This window comes from Olea europaea, chromosome 9, assembly GCF_002742605.1.
Source record: "Olea europaea var. sylvestris chromosome 9, O_europaea_v1, whole genome shotgun sequence".
Classification (NCBI taxonomy): Eukaryota; Viridiplantae; Streptophyta; class Magnoliopsida; order Lamiales; family Oleaceae; genus Olea; species Olea europaea.
This window is the reverse complement of record NC_036245.1, coordinates 4,497,581-4,516,722: the sequence shown is the minus strand read 5'-3', so window position 1 is coordinate 4,516,722 and position 19,142 is coordinate 4,497,581. Positions and strand designations below refer to the sequence as shown.

General features: G+C 34.4%; 1 protein-coding gene and 1 long non-coding RNA gene across 3 annotated transcripts; one reads left to right on the top strand and one right to left on the bottom strand.

Moving 5' to 3' along the window:
* Positions 1 to 10,901, top strand: LOC111399462. 2 transcript variants are annotated; one of them, XR_002703670.1, is made up of 4 exons: positions 1 to 308; positions 1,311 to 1,488; positions 1,697 to 1,785; positions 10,683 to 10,901. It is a non-coding gene; the product is annotated as an uncharacterized LOC111399462 (long non-coding RNA). The 2 variants fall into 2 exon arrangements; XR_002703669.1 differs by having other exon boundaries at positions 1 to 1,488.
* A 3,428-nt stretch (positions 10,902 to 14,329) lies between these two features.
* Positions 14,330 to 17,435, bottom strand: LOC111399461 (receptor-like protein 12). Its single transcript, XM_023026772.1, has 2 exons — positions 14,647 to 17,435; positions 14,330 to 14,525 (listed from the first exon to the last, which is right to left on the bottom strand). Exon 1 carries the CDS (start codon positions 17,409 to 17,411, stop codon positions 14,649 to 14,651), a length of 2,763 nt encoding a protein of 920 aa, XP_022882540.1. The 5' UTR covers positions 17,412 to 17,435; the 3' UTR covers positions 14,330 to 14,525; positions 14,647 to 14,648.
* Positions 17,436 to 19,142: the final 1,707 nt, after the last annotated feature.

Below are 19,142 nucleotides of genomic sequence, written 5' to 3'. Positions count from 1 at the left end.
CAAAATAGAAGACAAGTTAACCTAAATTCCCAATCTTCGCTTACAACCTCGCTCTCAATCTCTCAGTCTCACTTGTCACTCACCGTCGCCATAGCCGACGCCACCTCTCCGATAGTCCACGGTGCTCTCAATCTCTCAGTCTTCTCTCACAGCCTTGCTCTCAACAAATAATTAGAAATATTTAGTGCATCTCTCTCACTCTCAATCTGTCACGCACTTGCCGGCGCCGCCTCTCCAGTAGTGCATGGTGAAAGCCCAAAGGTCGCCACCACCGGTTTTTCTAATTAATTGTTGGTTTTGTACAAAAGGTACCGTAAGGCTCTTCAATTGTTTGAGATTTTGGCATGCGAGGATGATAATGATATTAACTGTAGTACTTATGATTCTTTGGTTAGTGCTTGCATTGGTTTGAAATCAATTAGAGGTGTCAAAAGGGTGTTTAATTGTATGCTAAATTCTGGGTTTGAGCCGGATTTGTATATAAGAAACAGGGTGCTGTTGATGCACGTGAAATGCGGGATGATGATCGATGCACATAGGTTGTTTGACACTATGCCTGAAAGAAACTTGGTTTCTTGGAATATCATAATTTGGGGGGCTTGTGGATATTGGAGATTATGCAGAGGCATTTAGTAGGGATTACAAGGTGAAACCTAGAGCAATGCACTGTACTTGTATGATTGAATTATTAGGCCGAGAAGGGCTTCTGGATGAAGCTTTTGCATTGATAAGAGATGCTCCATTCAGGCCTACTATAAACATGTGGGCTGCTTTACTTACAGCTTGTAGGATTCACAAGAATTTTGTGCTTGGGAAATTTGCTGTTAAGAAATTTTATGGGATGGGACCAGAAAAGCTGTCTAATTATGTTGTACTTTTGAATAATTATACGAATGCTGAAGTCGTGAAAACCTTGGAGAGAAAACGGCAGTTAGTTAGTGTTTACCTCGTGTATATCATATTCACTTGATGATAGTAATAAATACACAATCAAAATTCACTTTGCTAAATATGCAGTAGTAACATAAAAAATGAATCAGTTTTGTCTCTCCATGCTGATTGTAAGTTTTTTGAGACACCAAAAGCTCATTATGTCACACAACTTTAATATCGACATTAGCGAATGCTTGCATATTCAACATTGAATTTTCTACCAACTTTTAAGCTGACATAATATCGTAAATATTTTACAGTTTCATAAGGTTAGATTTAACCATTGTCTTACTGGTGCATGTTTTAGCTCTTTTGTAATTGAAAATTGAATGTTTAGCATATAGCCTTAAGTTTGCAGTTTTTCTGTATTATCTCAGTCTTCGCCGAAATTGTCTGTCAATTCAGCTCGCAATTACATTGGATCAAAGCACTATGCTGCTAGGACTATCTACTATCTAGTGCTAGCGAAGTTGAAAAAAATGTGTTTTTGAGAATTCAGGTGCTGACCCAAGAAATAGTTACGCGCAGGCAAGTATTGCCACTTCTTTATGCTGGGTAATAATTTTTGTGATCTTTTTAACTTGGCGGCAAAATGTTGAGAGTTAGAAACTCTGATTCTACCTTCAAGAGCAATAAAATTGTAGAAAGAAAATGGACATAAAAACACTACTAAACCCAGAAAAAGAGCTAATTACATTTAAATGAACCAGACATATTACTTATACAATTTTGAGAAATAGTCTGACTTTTAGATATTTTATAGGCTGGCTTTTGGATATCTCCATCCTGTATGCCTCCTGTTGGTGCAAATTTAAACACCTTGATGATCATCTTGTGGACATTAGCTTTAAGGTGAGCATAACCCAATTTTCTTTTTATTTAATTTGTATTTTTGGGATAAACTATCATATCATATTCACTTGAATTTTAAAACCATCACCATGTTTTCTCTGTCAATTCTGAGATGGTAAATGTATTGACTATTGATTTAAGTTTGTTCATTGAATTATTTAGTTGATCTTCAGTCATTTTTCCCAGTAAGACATCTCTTTTACCCACAACCTGTATTTGTTCTGGCCTGCTTAGCTAAATTCATGTCCATATGGAGTTTTGGCATGCATCTGGCTTCAGTTGGTTAGTTGGATAGTAAAATTTTGAGAATTAGCATTCATTAGTCTCATTGGTAAATTAACTATGCTTAGAAAAATGGTTCTGGGACCGTTGTAATTGTTGGGAATCTACTTATACATGCACAGCGGAATTTAAAATAATTTTCGATTCCCACCAAGAATCGCGTTTGTGTTTAGATAGAAATTGTGATAAGATTGTACCTTTTTCAGATCTGCAATCCTTTTGCTTTTCTTTTCGTTCCACAACCTTGATTCGCCACCACAGCTGTCCAATTGTCCAGCCTCCAACGGTGATTCACACAGAGAATATGATTGCAGCCTCTAGGGTTTTCTCTTGTACTAGCAAGAATAATGAAAACCTTAATGGACCTTAAACCCTAGTTATGTATTTATATAAACCAAAATAGGTTCGGCCCGGTACGGTCCAATAATTAATTAATTCAATTAATTAAACCCGGTCCGTGAATTAATTAATCCAATTAATTAATTCGAAAATATAAATAACAAATCCAATTAATTAATTTATCCAACGATTGTTAAATTAACCAATTGACAATTTGCAATCTTTCAATTCTCTTTTGTGTGTGACCCATTAGGTTCCCGATCACGATACCTAACGACGTGAAATATTATTTTGATATAATCAAAATTGATAAATTAAAACCCTTTTAATTTATCGTCAATTCACATTCGCCGTCCTTGATTGACATCTAGCAATGTGTCAGGGCAATACATGTGACGGAAAATGTCACGTGGTATGACAAAACCAAATTCGTTCGTTTACCGTGAAATTATAATCCCTTCGTCAATATGATCCGATCAATTACGAGATATGGAGTTGTGTCAATCTCGATCATCGATCATATTTTTCACTCCACTATTAAGTCAATATAAATCGAAAACTCCTTTTCGACTTATGAGTACACCTTGGCCAATGATTTCATCATTGACTTAATTGAATGAAACGCAGATCATAATTTCCTACTATCTAAGAGTGACGAATCCTTTATTGATCAATCCCAACTTTCATACGATTCTTGACGTACCCGAACAATGTCGTATTAGCGGCCCTTTTCAGAGCAACATCCAACACCGCCAAAGTATGACTGTTCTCATATAAGGTATTATGACGACCTCAAGTCAAAGGACCAATTCCACTATCGAACGTTAGAGATTAACCACTGACACTCAGATAGTTATCCATGTGGAATCTCTCGACGGGTCTCCAATGTTTTGTTCTACAACAAAAACATCCACGTGTTCATTTAAGTGTCACCACACTTTAGCTTGTGAGATCAGCTACTTACTTCACAAGTAAGAAATGCCACACGTGATGGTTTATCCGTAATAACGATATCCGTATCTCGTTATTACTTACGACCACGGATGATTTAAGATTCAATCAGATGTAATTTGTATCTCACAATCACAACTCCTTGTGATTAACAAATTACAAATATTTGAATCTACGGACTCTATTATTTATTTAATTGTCTATTAATTAAATAATAGATCTGCCATTTAATTGCATTAATTATATATAAAAGTATTTATATCCAAAGTCGATTGGACCTAGGGCATAATACTTACAAATACTATTGTATGTGATCAACAATATCAGGAACTACTCCAAGTTCATTTATGAACATGATGATCCATATTGCAACTCTTTGCTACTTCTGAAGTATCCATGTATTAGGTTTCTACTATTGAATCAACGTTTGCTTCACGTTTGGAACCTTTCCAACATACCGCTTAAGAGTAAACCAGTTTCTCCATATGAAATCTTCTCAAGATTTCATCTATGTAAATTGGGATGAGTTAAGCAATCTTCTAGATCTACCTCCATAGATCAAGTTACTTATCCCATATCATTTATGAATAATTCCTTTCACAACCATTATTTCAACGATTGAAATATAGGGATGTCGTTTTAGGAATACGAAAAATGTTCCCACTATCTTCTTGTAAACACACAATTCATTTTCAAATTTGATAAAATCAAACACTTTGACTTTTCATCAAATCTAAGATTTCAGCTCCAAGAGACTTCTCTTAACCTATAGTCACGATATGCAACTGTTGCAAACAAAACCCGAATGGACTTAAGCAAGGCTGCAGGAGAAATATTTCACCAAGATCAACATTTAACCTTTGCTTCTAGCCTTGCTTTGTATATATGGATATTCATATCCATATCGACCTTTTTTTTTGTAAACTATTTACAAAAGCTTATGGACTTTATTCCATTAGGAGGCTTGACCAAGGTCCAAACCTTGTTCACTTGCGTCGAGTTTCATGGCCTCTTGCTGTCTCTTTTAAGTCAACACTTGACTTTATTTTGTCGCAACTAGCAGGTTCATTATCCTGGATCACTGATTAATGATTCGCACCTTCTTGAAGGTCGAACGAGCCTACTAGATTCACATAGAGCTGTCATGTCCTCAGGAGTCTTTACTTCCTGATCCAAAGTATATCACATATCAGATATGGGATCAAACCCAGATTTATCTACTTGGTTAACTATATCTGTGGACTTTTGAACTCTTTCAAAATTCTATTTTACTCCCACTGTCCTCTCCTAGAGTAAACATTTTCTCTAGGAAGACGATATGTCGTGAGACGAAAACTTTCTTCATGATAATAGAATTTATATTCAATTGTCTCTTTTGAATATATCACAAATATGTATTTATCGGATTTAGTCTCAACCTTATCCGATTTAAGGCGCTTCAAATAAGCGTCATAGCCCCAATCTTTCATATAAGATAAATTGGGACTATTGTCTTTCCATAACTCGTGTGGAGTTCTGTTAACCAATTTAGATGGGACATGGTTTAGTGTGTTGCACACTGCAATCAATGCGTGACCTCAAAACAATTTTGAGAAATTTGCATGGCTTGTTATTAATCGCATTATATGTAATAATTAACGATTCCTCCTTTTAGATACACCACCTTGCTGCAGTGTATATGAAGGAGTCCACTGCACGAGAATCTCATTCTCTCTTAAATAATCTAAATTTTATCTTTAAGATACTCTCACTTGATCGAATCTTAATGTGTGGCTATCTTTGCCTATTTGTTTCTCTAATTCTAGTGTGAATCCCTTGAACTTTTCAAGAATTTCATGTTTGAGTTTTCATCAAGTATACATGATCATTAATGAAATAAGAGAAACATTACCTGGCATCCTTTTACATGAGTCCATATGCATCACTATGCATTAGATCAGTAATTATGCTGACCTTTCTTCTTTTCAAATAAAAAAAGATTTGTACCAGACATGCATAATTTGTACTTGTCAAAATGAATTAATCCTAAGAATACATCTTTATGTAACTTTGGAATTATATTTCATCTAAATGACAAAGTCTGTCATGCCAGATTTTGGTAATAATTAGATTATAGTATTTATGCCTTATAATTTCTATACTTATTATAGAATCTTTAGTATTAAAGAATATAAATGTCGTTTTATAATTTACCATAGCCATTAGGATCTTTAACAAGATAAACAAGAACAACAATTGTCCTTAACATTAAAATAGTTCATGTCCGAACATGAAATTCATTTTAATGTTCCAGCTACAATTGGCATAAAATGACATTTTTCTAATTCCAATACTAAATCAAAGGGCAACGGTAAGAAGTATGTTCCTACAGGCAATGCAGCAACATTTGCTCATCTCCATCATGTAGGTTAACTTCTTCCTTTCGCAGTAGTATACTTCTATTTAGTTTCTCCATATTTGTATAAATACGATATTTACACCTGGTATCATATATCTAAGAAACTCGTGAAGTAGACGTAAGCCATACAATATTCCTTCCATTGACCTTTCATTCTATAATGAAACCAAGGGTCATTAGATTTGGTATTTGTCCTTTCGCTTATACTGTCTTAACCATATTGGGTGCTTTCACAAAGCCCCTTTAGACTTCCTCTTAATATCTTTAAAGAAATCAATGGTTTGCCCACTACCAATTTTGATAAGGGGGTTAACAGTTCTAAGCATGTTAAGCAACTCAATATTTTTGCATTCGAGCTTATTCACGTTAAATTCATAATTAGTTGTGAATAGCTTTAGCTGACAGAGATTACAGGACCAAGTCACCACTTAGTTCATGGTTTATGATTGAATACAGTTGAGACATTTCTCAACGTCAATCATCTTCAGTGTCTAAGCATCGATTGAAGATTACTCTGTCATTTTGCACCGGTATAGTTGTTTGGAAGTCTCATATCCTTCCACACATGATTATTATCATACAACTCTTTGTAATGAAGAATTATGTGTTAACATCTATACTCTCAAGTTGCTTTTGTAACTCAGTGACATAGATGCAAGTATCACATACGTTACAATACTATTATCATCACTGCGTTTACTATAGTAGCCACCTCTTCTTTAATCGAGTCATCAGCAGGTGTCTCTGGAAAGGGCTACTCAAGGACGTGACCAATTTTCTCATGCATAAGAACAATTCTCAAATTGCAGTGTCAATTAAGAAAATATAGTTTGGTTGTTGGCATCTAGTATGCCATGCAAAACATATGGTTACTCAGATTCAATATAAATGTAAATGACGAAAAGGAAAAGAATAAAATATAAAAATGCATTAATTAATTTAACATGGACTTTTATTACATTAATTATGCTCCCACAGTTTAAATAAAATTTATGACCCTCTCACATAAATTTATGGAGTCCATGCTTCACTCCCAGTGGGCTGGGATCCCATCTATTATATTAAGACCTTGAGTGTACTCAACAAGCCCTAATATAATATTTGGGTAGATACTATTATCAATTGTATCTCCATACAACTTCCAAATCATTAAGCTGACAACTCTTTGTTTTCACATATCTTATGTGTTAGCTTAACATGCCTCTAAAATTTATCTCCTTGAGTGTATTCAACAAAAGATAAATTTTAGTTAAGTCAAATCCATCATTCAGAAATATCAAATATTTCATAGTGTCAAATATATTCCTAATGGACCAGCCTTGAGTGTACTCAACAAGCTGAGACGATTTGAAACTCTAATTTTTCACTATAATGATGGAAGGCGATTACAAATGTGACTTAATATTTTATGGAGGGATTTTGTATTTATGAGTCTCATCAACAATAATAAAATCATATATATATTATTATTATACATTTACTATGCATAATATAATAGTGTGGACGATAATGAACTTTTACTATCTCGTCTTCTCGAACCATAAAGAAGACTAGTTGGTCAATTCCTAGGGGGTATAGCATTGAACAGTGTCAATGCACCATCTCCATGGTCTCCACCTCTTCTTATCTCTGCAATTAGTCCAATTCCAACATGTATCTTATACTAGTTGGCACGTAGGCCTAAATGAAATTGGACTCGCAGGCCCATAGTAACAATAATAATAATAATGGACTCGCAGGTCCAAAATAATAACAATAATAACGGGCTCGCAGGCCCAAAACAATTAAGAGCTCGCAGGCCCATAAAACGACAAAATTAAAAATTAACCATTCAACACATCCATATGGTCGAGTCCATAATCGTCCACTAATAATACATTCATCACATAAATGTATACATATATAATATCTAATATTATATGCAAATAAATTTCAAGTTTCTAGCAATTAAGTCGTCTAAACTCTTTTAGACAAATGGATCGGATTAATTAAATAATTAATTAATCATATTAATCGATTAATTAATTAGCGGGAATATTTAATTAAAGTCAAATTTTAATTAAATAACAAATTAGAGTCCAACTCTAATTCAACAATTATATAGCGGAATTATTTAATTAAAATCAAATCTTAATTAAATATCAAATTAGAGTCAAACTCTAATTTCAAAATGTAAGGCGGTTGAATTTAATTAAAATCAAATTTTAATTAAATGATAAAACTAGAGTCTAACTCTAATTCCAATATTTAAGGGCGAATGAATTTAATTAGAATCAAAGTTTAATTAAATGGTAAAATTAGAGTCCAACTCTAAATCTAAGATTTTAGGGCGAACATGTTTAATCAAAATCAAATTTTAATTAAACATCAAATTATAGTCTAACTCTAATTTAAAGAAAAGTTTAGGGCGAAACAATTTAATTAAAATCAAATTTTAATTAAATATCAAATTAGAATACAATTCTAATTTCTAAAAAATCTTCGGGTGAAAATTTAATTAAAACGAATTTTAACTAGGTCCTAAATTGGAGTCCAACTCTAATTTAAATTGAATCAATATTTTAAATTAGGATAACACTCCTATATAAAATAAAATTCAATTGGAGTCATAATTTAATATTTAAGTCAAAATCTAATTTTAACGAAAATATAAAATGTCGTCAATTTTAAATAAAATTTTAATTTGGGTCAAAATTAAATTATGAGTCAAACCCATTTAGAATATAATTTTAAAACCATTTTAAAATTCAAAATCAAAACCATTTTGAAATTTGCACATTTACCCAAGATTAAAATTACAATCAGAGGCTCCCAATTTCAAAAATTATAAACAGGACCTCCAATTTCTTTAAATTATAAAAGGGCCCCTTTTTGTTATTTACAGAAATGCCCCCGGTAGTGGAATTGCAAGCAATGGTCCTCAATATCAACCTTTTGCAAAATAACCATTATTTTAAAATTTTAACAAATGGACCCCCAACATCATATTGCAGCCAGGCCCCCACAATTACATTAATTGCAGAGGAGACTCCCGTCTCCACCAACCTCTCACTCGATTAACCCTAAAATCCAAATTTTTTTTTTATTTAAATATTAGGGGGCGGCGAAATGACAACAGCCGCCGCTATTTTACAGCGGCGGCTTCGCCCTTGCAGCAGCGCCGCGCGGCGCTGCTGCCTTCCTTCAGCAGCGGCGTGATGCCGCTGCAATAGCAGCGACGTCACTACCGCTGCCAGCTACAGCAAGCGCGCAGCAGCATGCAAGCGTGCTGCTACTACTGTGCGCGGTCGGACACGGGCGGTGCGCCGCCGCTGCAGTCAAGAATTGCGTTTGTGTTTAGATAGAAATTGTGATAAGATTGTACCTTTTTCAGATCTGCAATCCTTTTGCTTTTCTTTTCGTTCCACAACCTTGATTCGCCACCACAGCTGTCCAATTGTCCAGCCTCCAACGGTGATCCACACAGAGAATATGATTGCAGCCTCTAGGGTTTTCTCTTGTGCTAGCAAAAATAATGAAAACCTTAATGGACCTCAAACCCTAGTTATGTATTTATATAAACCCAAACAGGTTCGGCCCGGCCCGGTACGGTCCAATAATTAATTAATCCAATTAATTAAACCCGGTCCGTGAATTAATTAATCCAATTAATTAATTCGAAAATATAAATTACAAATCCAATTAATTAATTTATCCAACGATTGTTAAATTAACCAATTGGCAATTTGCAATCTTCCAATTCTCTTTTGTGTGTGACCCATTAGGTTCCCGACCACAATGCCTAACGACATGAAATATTATTTTGATATAATCAAAATTGATAAATTAAAACACCCTTTTAATTTATCGTCAATTCACATTCGTCGTCCCTGATTGACATTTAGCAATGTGTCAGGGCAATACATGTGACGGGAAATGTCACGTGGTATGACAAAACCAAATTCGTTCGTTTACCGTGAAACTATAATCCCTTCGTCAATATGATCCGATTAATTACGAGATATGGAGTTGTGTCAATCTCGATCATCGATCATATCTTTCACTCCATTATTAAGTCAATATAAAACGAAAACTCCTTTTCGACTTATGAGTACACCTTGGCCAAGGATTTCATTATTGACTTAATTGAATGAAACGCAGATCATAATCTCCTACTATCTAAGAGTGACGAATCCTTTATTGATCAATCACAGCCTTCATACGATTCTTGACGTACCCGAATAATGTCGTATTAGCGGCCCTTTTCAGAGCAACATCCAACATCGCCAAAGTATGACTGTCCTCATATAAGGTACTATGACGACCTCAAGTCAAAGGACCAATTCCACTATCGAACGTTAGAAATTAACCACTGACACTCAGATAGTTGTCCATGTGGAATCTCTCGACGGGTCTCCAATGTTTTGTTCTATAACAAAAACATCCACGTGTTCATTTAAGTGTCACCACACTTTAGCTTGTGAGATCAGCTACTTACTTCACAAGTAAGAAATGCCACACGTGATGGTCTATCCGTAATAATGATATCCGTATCTCGTTATTACTTACGACCACGGATGATTTAAGATTCAATCAGATGTAATTTGTATCTCACAATCACAACTCCTTGTGATTAACAAATTACAAATATTTGAATTTACGGACTCTATTATTTATTTAATTGTCTATTAATTAAATAATAGATCTGCCATTTAATTGCATTAATTATATATAAAAGTATTTATATCCAAAGTTGATTGGACCTAGGGCATAATACTTACAGTAACATCTAATTAGGCGTTTCTAGAAGCGATGTGGTTTATGAGTTTTCTTTTTCAGGTTCATGTATTGCCAATGGTTCTTACTTATTTTTATTTGCTTTTCTTTTCGATTATAATTGGTACAAATGTCTAAAGTGTGGTATATATTTTATCTCCCTTCTTTATAGGCTAGGACCGATATTTAAGGCACAACTCATGTCGAAGATTGCTGAGAAGAAAATTAAGGAGGCCGATAGGATGATTTCACACGCTACTTAGTTAGTGATTTTTTTTTTTTTTTTTTGGGAAAATGTATTGGATTTTTAGGTGTTTTAGAATTTTGGATCTGAATTTTGTACGAATATTGTTACATTTTAGAATTCAATGAATAATGATTATTGGAGTTATTTGATGTAATTATTTTCTATTATGTTTCGTGATTGATATATGTGAATTACTCTACAACAACAAAAAAAAAAAAAAAACCTACGGCAACATTTGTTAAACGTTGCAAAAGAGAGGTTACCGCAACGTTTTCAAAAACTATTCCCTCAACGGCAGCATCAACCTTCGCAACATACGCTAGAACGCTGCTGCAAAAGGTTTTTTGCAACGTTTTTTGGCTATTTCAAAAACCTTTTTTTCGTGCAGTGAATTACTGTCAACTTCTTTTTCACATAATTTTCTTTCACATTAATTATACCTTTTCTTTTCTCCTTTTACTTTCAATTAGATAAATGTACATCAATTTTGTTCTATTGAGTAACTAGGCTTTAATTTGATTCCAATCGAATAAATTAAATTCCTATCTCTAAGACTGATTGAAAATGATAAGCAATAGTAAAAAAATGATGATATTCATTTATTTTGCTAAAGATGTACTTATTCCACATTAGGAAATAATATTTATGTGCGATGACAATCATTTATTGACTGTCATGTTATCAATTTCTCTAGGTGGGACTGGACAAAATTACCTTGATTAAAATCAAATCAAAATATTGTTACATGATTGAAACCAAATCGGAGTTTATTCGTGAGACTGAAATAAAACTAACGTATAATTACTCAATTTCATAAAATTGAAGCACAGATGTTTGAACAACACCAAGTAAGACTATAATTATCCAGAATGAATTTTTTTCTGCAAGTAGTAACTTCCTCACTAGGAATTTTTTTCTGCAAGTAGTAACTTCCCCACTGTGTATGATCTAGCTCTAGTGATGGAGCTAGATATTTTTAGAATGGGGTCAAAAAGTAGGATACAAATTTTTTTTCCAAAATATCTTTTTTCTCTTGAACGCTCGTTTAACCAAAATCTTGCTCTTCACTTGGAAATGAAGTTTTTTGTTGATAACCTTCCATAATTGTTTGACATGGAAATTCAACAAATTAATGAATGCTAATATATATCAAATAATAACTCCCACCATGAAAATATAATTAATTTCAACAGACAAATGCTAAGGTCCCAGCATTCCATTAAATCACATTAGAAAACAACCAATTTCCTAAAAATAAAAATTAACAAATTCCAATTTCATAAAATCCAAAACCCATGAGTTAGGACTTATTGCTTACCTTAAAAGTGAAAACGATGTCTAAACTTGACATGACACGAATGTCTTCAATAGAAATACAATTTAATGAATTAACATCTCAATAGAGAATTAATTGAAAACCTAATAATGCATGAAAGTTCATAAATTTCTGTGGAGGTCACGTAAATTTGCCATTGTCTAGCTCTAATGATGAGTAGTTGGAAAGTAGATATTCACTTCTATCTCCGAACATGACTTTGAAAATGAGTGTATTTTAGCTTAATTTATTTGATAGTGCTAAATTGGTTAAACATTATATGTAATCATACACTTTAAGATCTACAATTTTTATTTATTCTTTTATCACACACTCCTTGAACCTCACAACATAACATTATTTAACTTATATGGAACATTCATGAAATGTATGTTTTCTCCAAGTCCAGTCTTTTTAAATAATGGAAAAATAGCAACATCAAAATTCGTCCTTGATTCTTTGCAATAAAATTTCTCCTTTTTTATATTTTGGTTCTCTGAACTTTCAGAGCCTCCACCATTTCTTGTTTCTCTATCAGATCTGGTGACATATGGCTGGACCGTATTATAGCTAGGGCTAAGAGTTGGACCCGTCGAGCGCTCTCCTATGCAAGGAGGTTACAACTTATTAAGTCAGTGTTATTTTCTATTCAGGTTTATTGGTCCTCTGTATTTCTTTTACCCAAAACTGTGATCAAGCAAGTGGAAAATTCATTGCGGGCCTTCTTGTGGAAGGGTAGTGACCTTGTCATCGGTGGGGCTAAAGTGGCTTGGGCAAAAATCTGTATGCCTAAGGAGGAGGGTGGTTTGGGTCTGCGGGGCTTGGAGATTTGGAATAAGGCTACCATGTTAAAGCATCTTTGGTTCCTTTGTTTGGATTCTGCCTCCTCTCTTTGGGTTTCGTGGACATGTTGTTATTTACTTAGAGGATGGAGCATTTGGAAATTGAAGTGTCCTGGGGATTGTTCTTGGAGTTGGAGGAAAATTCTTGGACTCCGGGATATAGGGAGGGACAAAATGAAAATCAGAATTGGGAATGGTAGACGTGCCTCGCTTTGGTATGATAATTGGCATCCTCTTGGCCCTTTAGAAAAGATTCTTGGAGAGACGATCATTCGTGAATCCAGATTGAGTAGACTATCTAAAGTGGTTGATATTGTGGAGGGTGATACTTGGAGATGGCCATCAGTTCGCTTCCCAGCTTTGTTTGATTTGATGCGAGATACGCTTGATACTTTTCGACCGGACAGCAATAGAGAGGATGTATTGCGATGGGAGGATGATACACATGGAGTATTCTCTGTTTGGAGTGCTTGGGAGTCTCTTCGACTTCGCTACCCTAGGGTGACTTGGTATCACATTGTATGGTTCCCTAAATGTATTCCTAGACATGCATTTATCCTTTGGTTAGTAATTCAAGGTGGCATCTATACACAGACAAAGCTTCTTAGCTTTGGTTTGGTACAGTCTATGTGTTGTGTGCTATGTGGATGTTCAGTGGAGGATCTGGATCATCTTTTCTTTGCTTGCCCATTTTCTGAGCGTGTTTGGAATGCTCTGCATGCGAAGTGTAACTTGCCTTGGGTCCAACGGAGTTGGCTAGACACTCTTTCTTGGATGGAACAATTTCGAGGGAGGTCAATGTCCTCCATTGTTATTCGGTTAATGTTTGCGGCTTCGATTTATGCTATTTGGCTTGAACGTAATGCTAGGACCCATGGAGAAGCTCCTAAAAATGAGTCTACTGTTATTCAAGATATTGTTTTTACTATTTGTGCACGAGTGAATTTGTGAAGGAGCTTGGTTCCATCTAATGAAAATAGATAGCTCCAATGCTCTTGGGGGTTTTCTACAAATATTTTTTGTTCTCGTGATTAGAATATGAGCACATTTCTAGAGTTTTGTTATTGTTGTTAGGAAGGCATTAATTCCTAGCATTGTTTCCTGGGCTATGCCCCTGTGATTTGTACTTATTTTTATACTTTGGATATAATATACTTACCTTATCCAAAAAAACAATTGCAGCTCCAATTGAGTAAGTTATGGTCCCAAGTCCAACCATTCATAACTATAGTATCATCGGCAATATATCTACTAAAGTATCAAACATAAAATTTAAATATTTATACCAAGTTAAAATAACGAAATTACCTCTAAGAAGAAGTTACTTATGAGTATAAATCATTTATAAATTTTTAAAGTGAGATATTTAAATAACAAGTGTTAAAGCAACGAATATTCACCTGGAATGCTTGATATCAATTAGAAATTTTTATTTATTTATTTTCAATAATTAAAGTAACTATTTTACAACAAAACAACTGGAACTCACAAACTGATTTTATTTCTGCAAATATACAGAAAACATGATAACGTTGTCAATTAAATTAAATAACAACATCGCTCATAGCCCGTGCACTACTCCAACCATTGATTTTTTCCAAAAAGAGGCACCTGGTTTCAGTCATAAACAAAGTCAAGATTAGGACATTAACAGGCCAGGATAAAAGATTTCTCTATTTATTTTCATAAATTCCATACCATAGTCATGGTGCAAATAATTAAATAAACAAACCTTTAGGACATAAATTTTCTCTTTAATCTTGTCACATAGATTGTTGTAGTCACATACATCCAATCTCCAATATCATTCAAAAATTTGAAATAGGAATGCCTCCATGAATGCTTGAGGATTAAAGTGCCAATAACTATCCAGAACCCAGTGATGAAACCAAATACCATGCAGATATAAAAATCTCTATTTATAAACCTATCATCTTCTTCAACAACATTTATCTTGCCATGATCATTCACCGAAGGGTAATGAGGACACTCCACCAATGGATCTCCGCAGAGTTGACTATTCCCAACATACGTCGATGAGTCGAAGCTCTGTAGTTGAGTGCCTCGTGGAATCTTGCCAATCAAATTATTGTATGATAAGTCCAAAACACTGAGAAAATGTAAATTTGCAAGGCTATTTGGAATCTCCCCAGAAAGTTGGTTCCTAGACAGGTCAAGCCATTCCAATGTGTCCAATTGACCAATGCTTGAAATAATATTCCCGGTTAAATGGTTTCTTGATAAGTTGATGAAAACTAAACCTCTCAAATCAAAAAATGCTTGAGGAATAGTTCCAACTAACTTATTGCTAGAAAGATCGATGCCTTTCAAATTTCTTAGTCTTTTATATTCTGACTCTTGTCTTTTCCATTGAACCAAAGCATTATCATCTTCATCCTCTGGTTCCCAATTGAAATTCCAAGAGCGATCATCACTGAGAATTGATGAACCATCATTCAAGACCAAAAAAGTAAAATTGTTTAAGCATCGTGGAATTTTTCCCGAAATGATGTTCCTAGAAAGGTCCAAGACGTGAATATTGATAAGGTAACAAATTGTTGGAGGAATGGATCCATGAAAACTATTAAATCGAAGGCTAAGGACCTCCAAAAATATTAGGTGTGTTCCTATCCACGATGGAATTGTACCTGTTAACTTGTTTCCTCCCACATCTAACTTTCTCAACGCTTTGCAATTCTTCAAAGAGGAAGGCAATTCACCAATGAAATTATTGTTGCCCAAATGCAATATTGTAAGTGACGTCAGAGTGCCTAAAGTGGGGGGAAGTTTACCTGAGAACTTATTATTTGCCAAATTGAGATATACTAGGGAATAAAAGTTCATCCAGCAATTAGGAAGCTCTCCGTCTAATTCATTGTTTGGGAGAATAAGGGTGTGAATGAAGAACTTCTCAGAAATTGTGCATAAGTTGAATATGGATCCCGATAACAGGTTTTCGGAAAGTATCAACGCGCTTGAATTTTGAAAAACTGACAATGGAATTGGGCCAGAAAGATTATTATAACTTAAATCTACAAAATCCAAATTTGTGGGCGAATGGGGAATCCTGCCACTGATATTATTATGAGAGAGATCTAAATGTTGTATGGAAGACATATTCCACAACCAATCAGGTATTGTGTTGGATATACCAGCAAAAGAGAGATAGAGATTCTCAAGAGAATTCTGTTTTCGAATCCAATTTGGAAAATAAGGCCCTATATTACAATGACTGAGGCTTAGCTGTTCCAATTGGAAGGTAGGAATCCAATCAAATCTCGAGTTGAAAGACACATTGTTGAAAGATAAATCAAGGTGTCTTAGGCGGGTAAGGTTTGAAATGTGATGTTCGGTAACTGTACCTTCCAACGAAGTTGAAGAGAGATTTAAATATGTGATATTGTAAAGTTGCTCCATAGCTTTGGGTAGCTTTTTCAATTGATTTCCGGAGAGATCTAATTCGTACAATGACGAAAATCCTCCAAAGTCCAACAGTGATCCTGAAATTTGATTGTAAGATAAGTCTAAAAATTTAAGACTTGAAGGTTGATCAAGGCTTTGTGGTTGGACCCCTTCCAATTGATTGTTACTAAGGTAAAAATTCTCTAAAGATGAAAATCTGCTGATGTCTGGCAAGGAACCAACAAGTTGATTGTTGGATAAATCTATACGCTGCAGTGATATTATCTCTGATAGGTTTTCAAATAAATGAGGAAGCGGTACATTTAGTTTATTGAATGATATATCTACTGACTGCAAATGACTAAAATTTTCCAAAGGTTTGTGAACCCCTCGAAGTAAATTACCTCTCAAATTAAGATCCCGAAGAGAACGTAATTCTAAGAAAGTATGAGGGATATGACCGTCTAACTGATTATAGGAGAGGTCTACTTGCTCAAGACTTCTACTAAAGTTAAACATTGAGTCAAATGTGGAAATGGAAGTGAGATTATTGTAGGATAGATCAAGAGAAGAAAGGTCCGACAAAGTAGAATTTGCAAAGACATCAAATGTAGACAGAGAGTCATGGAGTTGACAACCTGACAAGTACAATTCCTTGAGTGAAGAGAGTTTTGATATTGGCTGTACCCAGTTGGTTACATTTCTTAGGTTACAACCGCTCAAGTTGAGATCATATAAAGAAGAAAGATCGGAAAGCCAATCAAGATTATCGGTTGCCAAATTATCGCTATGGAGGGACAAAGACTGCAAATGCTTTAACTCTCGCAATGCTGGACTTATCTTACCTCTTAAAAGCTTAGTCAATGGATTGATCGAGACTACATGACCAGTGTCGGTACATTCCACACCATCCCAATCGCAGCATTCCCCTTTATTTTCTTCACTTCCCCACGTTAACCCACTAAGATCACCTAAAAACTTGAGAAGAGCTTGTTTCTCCCTCTCTATGCACCTAACTTCAGCAGCGGCCCCGACTCCAGAAACCAATATTTTCATGCACAGAAACAGTAGCAACTGCAGTATATTGAGATCCATTATTTTTTCTGACACTGATAAAAAAAATTCTATATGTTTTTGAGTTGTTTGCGTTCACAGAATCATCATTTTATAATCTCATGAAAGCATCAGACACGGTATAGTGGAGGACCCCTTTGGAAAAACAAAATAACTTGGATTGGTTGAGCTCAGAGACTTTAATTCCACAATGAAATTTCTCACGTACACATTAGACACTGTAAAAGTGGAGGACCCCTTTGGAAAAATAAAATAAAACTGGGATTGGTTTAGCTGAAATATTATATTAATTCCACAATTAAGTAGTCACCTCGCCATAATTTAAAATGTATCTATAGCTTTATTAACTTTGAAAACCCAGTAAAAATAGTCTCAAAAGCATTGATTGAAATTAAAGCCAATACAGGAAAGTTTTTAACGTGTTGTGATATTGTGAGATGACAAATGAACGTGTTTGATGCTTTCATACAGTTGACTCTGGTCAATGCCTTGTGGTGTAAACGTGGAAATTAATTACGTACACACAATCAAAAGATACTATTCTTAATTACCAAACTTTGGAGCAAGGGACTGCCATGGAAAAAAAAAAAGTCTTTTAAGATCGATAGTTTTTATCTTAATCTAAATCAGATAACTATATATTCAAGAGATCAAATAATTCACTGTTAATTATCATTTTCTGATAGCAAACATTGAAAATATGGTTAATTTGGTAAAAAAAATATCAAGATTACTATTATAGTAGCTTTGATTCTACTCAATAGAAATCATCAAATGTTTTAAATAAATTTGATTGTCAACACTAATTAAATAAATTGTCATAACTTGATACTCAAAGTTGAATATGATAACAAAATCCTGAGTCCTAAAATTTTAAAATCATCAAGTTTTCTCAAATTTAATATATTGTTGACCAAGGTAGTTGATTTCAATTTTGAATCTAGTTTAACAAAATCACACTTCCTTGTTACTTTTAGCATGTCAATTAACCATATAGAATTATTTATATTGGATAATCGGTAGCTGAGTACTCGTAGGGACAATATGTAATTCGTTATTCCTTGTTGGATATTGTGAATTATTAATTTTGTTGAACAAGTGCCTTCATACATGAGTTTAATATAGCCCAAGCAAATAACTACTAATAGCAAGTCTCGTCGAATATAAGGAGCATATAAAATGCTATGAAGCAAAGTGCATCCACAACACAAGACTAGTATGTAGGTGCCAATGCCTAGCACTTCCAAACTAGCTTCGATTTCCATTAGCTCTTGTTGATAATCGATGATACTTTACAAACATAATTTGGTCCCTCGCCACATGTGATCGGCAATTGCAGCATAGGCAGCTTGCTTTTTCTTCATTTATTATTTATTCTTAGGTGCATGTCCAACATTTCCTTATTTAGGAGAATTGGTGGTGCGTTTAGACCTAGATGTCTTGTACAAGCTAGTCTCTATTGAGGATCGTATGATGCCAAATGTCTTGTGCAAGATAATTGGTACTATTTAGTTTTTTCTTAAAAATGAAAATCGAGTAACTGGCACACTTGTTTCTTTTGCTACCTTAAGCCCAATGGTCTATGAACCGGATCCAGGGTCGGACGGACAAAATTTTTAGTTATAAAAATTAAAATTTTTGCATATAAAAAACTGAAATGGACCCGCACCAGTTCTCCCCTAAATCTTCCGTTTATAATTGAATGCAAAAAGTGATCATAATTTAAGCATTTTTTACGTACATAAATATTGT

Bases quoted from the DNA above. Each gene is read 5' to 3' on its own strand.
- LOC111399461 (XM_023026772.1), bottom strand. From the start codon at position 17,411: ATGGATCTCAATATACTGCAGTTGCTACTGTTTCTGTGCATGAAAATA.